The sequence below is a fragment of the Hippoglossus hippoglossus genome, chromosome 14 (genome assembly GCF_009819705.1).
Source record: "Hippoglossus hippoglossus isolate fHipHip1 chromosome 14, fHipHip1.pri, whole genome shotgun sequence".
Taxonomy (NCBI): Eukaryota; Metazoa; Chordata; class Actinopteri; order Pleuronectiformes; family Pleuronectidae; genus Hippoglossus; species Hippoglossus hippoglossus.
Genome location: NC_047164.1, coordinates 21,221,539 through 21,229,665, shown reverse-complemented (window position 1 = coordinate 21,229,665; position 8,127 = coordinate 21,221,539). Strand labels below are relative to the sequence as shown.

The window sequence follows — 8,127 nt, the reverse complement described above, 5'->3', positions numbered from 1 at the left end:
TTCTCAATGAACCTCCCTCTATAAATAAAGGTCATAATGACAAAAGTATATTTTTAACCTTAGTTATAATTAGAAAAAGGTTCTATTCACTATACCCTTTATTTTCCATTCACGCTTTGGAGGCAGTTTGTGATGCTGTCAAATGTTATTGCTTTATAGCGATGGCTGATTTTATAAATTTGACTGCCCCACTTATCAATACAGGTAGGGTAAATAACAGTCACCTGTCTTTATGATACAATTCAGTCTCTAAACCATAACTTCAGTTGTGCAAACGTTATTTCATGTTGATCGATCAGAGTTGTGTGTTTGTTGGGTACAATCTAAGAGCACCCCCCCATGTAAAAAGAATAAGGTTAATCTGTTATGACACAGTCTATTACTGGAATGACATTTCTTTCCTGCCAGCTGAAACACTGAGTTAAGTATTAACAGGGTCTGAAAGTCGTTGGGACATCAGTGTTTGCCATTTGTTTGGATGTTACTGATTAAACACAGGAGGGTGAGCTTCTCTTTTGGATGATGGACGATAGCATGTGAAACGTAAGAATCTAATCTTTTACAGCTTTATATCTGATTAATATCTTTATTTTATCCTGAGCGAGCAGTAACCTCTAGCCACCAGTTGAATTAGCACATTGGTGACTGGAAAACATGTAGAACTTGTTACCATTTTCCGATTTTTAAGAAAGTGACGCTTCTTTTTATAGGTGCCTTTTGATTTTTATGGTTTCAGGTAGGAAAAGCAGATTTTGTTGCAGCGAGCAGAAATCAGGGTGTGCTTGGCCTTGAAAGTCTACAAGTTGAAGAAGAAGACTGAGAGTCTTTTTTATAGTTTTAAAACGCTGAACAACAACAGCGCAAACTGCTAATTCAACAAGACAGAGCTGATGATTTGCCAGGGAAAGTCACTGGTATGCAAACCTACAAAATAAACCTATAAACTTAGATACACAAGAGTGTCATGCATGCAAATCACTATAGACGAGCATCACTCTGCTGAGCTTCTAAATGAGCTTTTCCTCATGAGATCAGATGTCAAATCAAAGGAAACATGAACACAGCCCTGCGATCATTAATTCCACTTCAATCCCCTTATCCGAAAGACAGACATTAATGAGTATCAGTGCTGGCCCTTCTCAGTACCTTGCTGTTTGCCCCTGTCATTGTAAAGTGTTACATATCGCTAAGTGGCGTACAACAGGCCGGCTTGTGCACACAGCGGGAAAAGGTGTGGTCACACCTGTTGATTACTTGGAGGAATGAGACAGGCAGGGAAACAGGGAGTGGAGGGACAGAGCGCTGAAGGAGTCAGCAGGAATCTCAAGGTAAGTAGTAACCATGAGGAAATATATGTATAAAACTGTTTGAAAACTCAGGGTAAGTCAACCTGCTCTGGTAATGTGTGAGTTTTTTTGGGTGTTGTATTTAGAAATGAAAGAAATGTATATTAAGTATGAATTTATTTACGTAGCTTTTACATTTCCTCTTGTGACCTCAAATTCTAATAGAAAAACTGCTCAGTCAAATTTCTGTTTTATCAATAAAAAAATATAAATATACATTTATTTGCCAGCTCAATGACTACAAATAAAATCATCTTGGGGTTATGAAATATTAGGTTTAGCCCTACCAATCCCTACTTTGGAGACATTGGAGTTGTTGATTTTGTGTTAGACATATGTTGTTGATATTTACATCTCCTTTGTGCTTTTCTATATATTTTAGTCTATGTTGTGTTGCATTTCAAGTCATCATCATTGCTTCAATGAACACTGTCATTTAGTCATGCGGTGCATCATGTATTTGCTTTGTGAGCAAAACGTTTTTAATATTTAACTTAAAAACCTGTTTCATGTTTTCCAGGCGTGACAGTATCCCAGCCCAGGCTGAGTGAACAGTTTCAGTATGAGTAATAATCAGGTACGCTCAGTTTCACAGGTACAAGCAACATTTCTAAATGTCTTTTCACTTTTCATTAACAGTGAACTCTTTCTAGGATCTCTCTGTTTTAACACCACATAATTCTAACATCATGAATTTTTGTAATTCTCATTCTGTCCTCGTTCTTTTCTCTTCAAATGTAGGGAAGCGCTCCCGTCTACGACAACAGAGGGTTCCAGCATGGCGAAACAAGACCCCCTCCATTCAGCCCACAGAATGCGATGTACCCTGCCCTCCCACAAGAGACCCCCACCTATGTCGCCACAACTTTTGGACCCTCCATCAACACCCACCACACTACCCCACCTGAAATGCCTCATAACACAGGACAAAGGAAAGGTACAGTAATATCTGAGTTATCGTGAGACCTTGCGAGGTGGAAGAAGAAGATATGTTCACAATGACTTCCAGTCAGTCACAAGATAAAAACACACACTCATAAGAACAGAAACAAATACTGCAGCTTCACTGAATCGGTCATTAATTTTGACTTTGACAGGTTCATTTACTCAAAGCAAGAGTATGGAAATGATTTAAAGAAGTTGAATGTGTAAGCTATAAAACACACCCTCCATGTAAAGTCTTACTTGGTCTGGTATGACTAAGCTGAAAAATACCTAATGTAAGAAAACATTTGAAATATAACACGCTGTATGACGAGTCCAGTTAAGTTGTTACACTCTGCAACGGTTGCTGTCATTTCCAGTTCAACATGATTATCACCTGTGCTCACAGTTACCATTGTTATCAGGCATTTACCGTACAAAGACTCTTGTTTGAACTAAAGGAGAGTAAACAGGGACGTAACTGGGAAGAACATTAAATAACGTCACGGACCCTCTCCGTGACTTGGAAAATAAATGTTTAACACCCACCTCCACAGTACGTCAAAATAATGAACTGTAACAGTGATATAAGTTGCAGTCATGAAGCAGAAACAACATTTTTGACAATTCTTGGAGAATAGATTAGGATATGACAAGTTTCCTTATGACGCCAAACTGAGTCAAAATGATAAACTCTCCTCCCTGATGTCACTGGAGGTAGAGAGAGTCTTCCAAGGTTAATGGCTCGATCCTTAATTGGCTCTGTCTGAATTTTTGAAGTGTCCTTGGGCAAGATATTGAGCCCCAAAGTTCCCCCTGCAGACAGTGACTTCTACATTACAATCATTATATACATACTGTCTATTTACAGGATTTTAATTGTTCATAATACCATGAATTGTAATATAAGTACATATGATCAAATGGCCATAAAGATAATGCAGGAGGAAAGAAACTTTACTCTTAGTTCTGTATCAAACAGTATGTTTAGGTTTATGTCTGTCATATCTGCAGTGCAGTGTCTTCTGAACCTGTCGTGTTATACTCTGCACATCTTGCAGGACATGCTGTGACCCGTTTATCAGCCATGTCAGTGACTTTATTTTGTGTCCACCTTCACAGGGAGAAAGAGATGCAACAGCAAACTCATCCTGTGTGTGTCTCTGTGTGTGGTTCTCGTCATGGCAGTGGTCGGCATCTTGCTCTGGTACTTCTGTGAGTTCAGCTGAAGATCTTTATGTGAAACGATCATCTCCGGACATTCCTGTGTGCTCTTGTATCAGTGCTTTACACTGTACTGTGTGTGTGTGTGTGTGCTTGCAGTATACTACCAGTGTTTGCTGGGGATGTCATGCAGAAGCGGTGGGAAGTGTCTGAGCTCGTCGCAGTGGTGTGATGGTGTCAGTGACTGTCCAAACGGAGAGGATGAATCTCAGTGCTGTAAGATCTGCCACTCACAAAGCAAATACTGTATTAGCATTACATGGGTGAGCAGCCTGGTTCTCTCTGCATCACAGTTCGTCTTCATGGGACCAACTCCATACTGGAGAGTTACTCATCAGGCAACCAGAGGTGGATGCCCGTGTGCGCTGAGAAGTGGAACAACGACTATGGGAAGACTGTGTGCGAGCAGATGGGCTACATGAGGTGCTGACTGTTTTCTTCACCGCTGTATGAAAATCAACACATGCCACATCACCTATGAGTTTCTCAAAGAGTTTATATTGCTAATACAGCTCGATATAGAGCATTGTTGCAACCAAACAAACGTTGTGCTTTTAATTTGTTGACAAATTGCTAAATAGGAAGTGATTCTTCGGCACCCCTGAATGAAAAATGATCAAAATATCAAAATGATCTGGCGGTGATTCTAACCTGCAGTTTGAGCCTGCAGCCGAACAATGCTCTTGTTTATCCGAACATATCTGCAGACTGAGGACACACTGCCCTGCTTCACTGACTGACAGGCGCTGTTTGCCTGTTTATTCAAGTTTTAACAATGAATGTGTCCAAATCGCACCAAATTTGACACTGCACCTCCCTGGGCCGTTAAGATTACACATATCAAGTGTGAAGGTGAACAGTTATTGAGATATATTCCACAGACAGACAGTTAAACAGACAGACAGACAGATGTGGAATTAGTAGATTACAAGAATTCTGTGTTTTCCTCATAATGATTCCTTGTCAGACAGGAAAAGCATCTGAAACAATACTCAGATTATCATGTTGTGCTAAACTTGACATTGAAAACCAGGTTTGCAGCCTTTTAAAGCAACGTAAGGAGACATTCAACATTTAGTTTTAAGAATTGATTCAAGAGAGAAGTAATACATTTTTCAGGTGCAATAAAAATGTATCAACCTATTCTTCACAATTGTAACATGGGAGGGACCTCCATAATGTCATATAACACTGGATGACATGACTGGCTGACATCCAAACCTATTTAAAGGTCCAATTCCAGCTGAGTGTAGTGCGTTTGTCTTATTTCACTGATCACATGTTTGTCCTTGTGTCTCTTCCACAGGAAGGATTATGTGGACTCAAGCCAAACCAGTGCAGGTTCTTTGGCCTCTGAAGGATACATGAAGCTGAAGCCTGAGAGTACCCATAAATCAAAAATACAATCACAGCTCATTTACAGGTAATTTTATTGATGAGATCAATTTCCACAGTGAGCTCAGTCATTGTTATTTATCTCTGTCTAATGTGGAGCTTCTATATAAATGTTAAATATTTAGTTTTTGCATTTCTTGTCTCAAATATCAGTTTTATGTTATGTGCTTTTCTTTCCAGCCAAAGGTGCTACACCAGAGCGATCAAACTTAATTGTATAGGTAAGCTTCACTGTTTTAACTGGGACACACAGTAACTGCAGTGCTGAAATATGCATGGAATCATGTGCAAAGATGTTCAGACAGATTGATTTAGCCCGACAGACACTGGGACCTCCTGTGGATAAGGGCACCAAACAGAACAGAACTTTAAAAACCTCCGCTGAGGAGCTTCTGTTTTCTAACCCTGTCCCTTTCTTTGTTTGTTTATGAGCGAGATTACACAAAAAAAACAAAAAACGTAATAGATTTCCATATAACTTGGTGGGAGGATGTGTTATGGGTCAGGGGAGAACTCATTCAAATTTGGTGCGTATCTGGATCCAGATCCTGTTTTTTTCCCCCTTTCCCTATCCTTTCCAGAGAATAATTAATGGATCTCAATGAATATAATCAGACGTACTTGGGGAACTGATATCTGATATGTGGGAAATTTGGGGAAGCTTGATTGAATTCAAGGGGACTGAAGGGACTCTCAGTTTAGTTTTACGTGAATTCATTTTTTTGGGGGTGTTTGACCCATGAAATATATGAGTCACATTTAAGTGTTGTATTACCTGTGTCTTCAGCATGTGGAGTGAGCTCAGCAGCCCCCAGTACTCGTATCGTAGGTGGTACGGAGGCTGTGAATGGAGCGTGGCCGTGGCAGGTCAGTCTCCAGATTCATGGTCAGCACCTCTGTGGAGGTTCCATCATCAGCCCTTACTGGATTGTGTCTGCTGCACACTGCTTCCAAGAGTGAGCGTCTACGCTTTACACCATTAATGATCCCACTGTTTTTAGAATGTACTTTTGGTAGATATTCAGGAAGAGAATCCATATTTCACATCATTCTGTTTCCCATGGCAGGTACTCCAATCCTGGCAACTGGAGGGTTTACTCTGGTGACGTGAACCTGATTAAAATGAGCTTTGGCTCTGGGATAGCTGTCCACAAAATCATTAATCATGAAAATTACAACGCAGAAACTAATGACAATGACATCGCCCTACTAAAGCTCAACACACCTCTGACTTTTACAAGTAAGTGCTGGCCAGTAAAAATCTGATTTCATTACATGGACTAATGCTTGATAATGACAACTCTTAAGTACTTGGTTATTTATCTCAGGCACAGTGAAGCCAGTGTGTCTCCCCACCTTTGGACTGAATATCTCCCCTGGACGTCAAGCCTGGATCACAGGATGGGGAGCATTGCGCTCGTCTGGTGAGCCCAGAGTGTAGAAGCCAGCTAACAGTGTTTGTTTCTGCATGCTTAGATTCAAATGCTTCAAGAGTCACCTGTTTTTTAAGGCTTAAAGTACAAGTCAAAAGTGCTTCAGAATGCTCGGCTTATTAGTTACCTGTGGGTGTTCAATCTTTCTCAGGACCCTCCCCTAATATACTAAACCAGGCCCAGATCACCATTTACAGCAGAGAGACGTGTAACATTCCTCAGGTGTTAGATGGACAAGTGAGTCAGACCATGATCTGTGCTGGGAAACTGCAGGGAGGAGTCGACTCGTGTCAGGTGAGCACTCACACACACACACACACACACACACACACACACACACACACACACACACACACACACACCCTTAAACCTGAGATATGATTTCTCTTGCACAATGCAGGGTGACAGTGGAGGGCCTCTGGTGGTAAAAGAGGGAAATGTATGGTGGCTGGCAGGGGACACTAGCTGGGGGTTTGGATGTGCTTGGAAGAACAAGCCAGGAGTCTACGGCAACGTAACCTACTTCACTGACTGGGTACATGGAGAAATGCAGGTACAGTTTGTTCATTCTGTAGAGATTTGTCCTTCTGATATTGTGAGCTTTGAACTTTTACATATTCATTGTTGTTCTCTTGACAGTTATTACAGTGTTTGAGGTTTTAACAGACACTGTAGGTCGTCTGTCGTTAGACGCGATTCAAGCTCAATTAACAGCAGTGACCCTACTTATTGCTTTTTTATGTCTGCAAGCAGCAATTGGAAGTTAACAATATGACAATGGAGTCTTTGTGCTTGCTATTGCTTGAATTTGAGTCAGGTTTGGCAAATGGGTTAATAGTTTAGCAAAGGGTAAGTCACAGCTCAGTCTAATTTACATGAGTGACATGTAGTGGATAAGAATAAGATAAATGATTTTCTCACACCTGACATCTAATTCTAATGTTTCCTTTTATTCCAACAGAAAAACTGATGGAAACATCAACAAACATGAAGAAATACCTCTTTGATTAATCGGTGGTACTCACACACTTTGCACTTTCAATCCAAAGGAAGAAAGGTTTACACACAAAAAAACCTGATCATTCAATTATTTTTCTATAGCAGTTATGACTCCAGATTTAATCTTTGTATTAGAACCAAATCAAGCTATTTTGTATTAATAAAACAAATTTCACACAAAATTCTAAATGTCTGTTTGACATTGTGTCAGAGAAGACATGTGCCTGCTGTCACCTGCTCAGTCAAGTAACTGTGAAGCAATGCTGCTGCTGTTAATGTGACTATTAGAGCAGATCCCAGGGCTCCACACTACTGCATTAAATCCACCTGTTGGCTCTCACCTCAGAACAGTAGAACACAGTCCAGTACTGTACACTACAGTACCTAATAATAATAATACATTTTATTTATAGGCACCTTTCACAGCACTCAAGGTCACCTTACAAGGCAGAGATAAAAAGGTACAGTGCAGTACAGTGCAATAATAAAATTACAACAATATAGTATATGTAGTATAATACAGCGTAGTGCACTACAGTACAGGATAGGTTAACCCAGAAAGGTATAGTATAGTTCAGCCCAGAAAAGTATAGTATAGCTCAGCCCAGTATGGTATAGCATAGCATAGCATATTATAGTTTAGTATAGTATAGTTCAGCCCAGAAAAGTATGGTATAATATAGCATAGTATAGTAGTGGATTCAAAAGGCAGAAACTGAGCTGCCACAGAGGAGGGACACGAGCAGTGTTGACAAATTAGCAACTTTTCACCTTCCCTAGCGACTAAAATTCGTATCTAGCGAGAT

The 8,127-nt window shown here is 40.2% G+C and overlaps 1 protein-coding gene across 8 annotated transcripts; it reads left to right on the top strand.

Annotated features, from left to right (window-relative positions):
* The first annotated feature begins 444 nt into the window (after window positions 1-444).
* On the top strand, window positions 445-7,879 carry tmprss2 (transmembrane serine protease 2). 8 transcript variants are annotated; one of them, XM_034606747.1, is made up of 15 exons: window positions 445-543; window positions 1,175-1,328; window positions 1,867-1,941; window positions 2,088-2,283; window positions 3,393-3,485; window positions 3,594-3,710; window positions 3,788-3,917; window positions 4,801-4,917; window positions 5,070-5,110; window positions 5,677-5,845; window positions 5,954-6,129; window positions 6,218-6,313; window positions 6,474-6,616; window positions 6,723-6,875; window positions 7,281-7,879. In XM_034606747.1, the coding sequence occupies exons 3-15, from the start codon at window positions 1,909-1,911 to the stop codon at window positions 7,290-7,292; spliced, it is 1,476 nt and encodes a 491-aa protein (XP_034462638.1). In that variant the 5' UTR covers window positions 445-543; window positions 1,175-1,328; window positions 1,867-1,908; the 3' UTR covers window positions 7,293-7,879. The 8 variants fall into 8 exon arrangements, with proteins under 8 accessions (XP_034462638.1, XP_034462639.1, XP_034462645.1 ...); XM_034606748.1 differs by having other exon boundaries at window positions 453-543; window positions 1,205-1,328; XM_034606749.1 differs by having other exon boundaries at window positions 466-543; window positions 1,223-1,328.
* The last annotated feature ends 248 nt before the right edge of the window (window positions 7,880-8,127 follow it).

What these genes read in the sequence shown, in the direction of transcription:
- tmprss2 (XM_034606747.1), top strand. Translation starts at nt 1,909, where the DNA reads ATGAGTAATAATCAGGTACGCTCAGTTTCACAG. An exon ending in AGGTACGCTCAGTTTCACAG is followed by an intron (nt 1,942 to 2,087) that starts GTACAAGCAACA and finishes CTTCAAATGTAG; the next exon opens with GGAAGCGCTCCCGTCTACGA. An exon ending in TAACACAGGACAAAGGAAAG is followed by an intron (nt 2,284 to 3,392) that starts GTACAGTAATAT and finishes CCACCTTCACAG; the next exon opens with GGAGAAAGAGATGCAACAGC.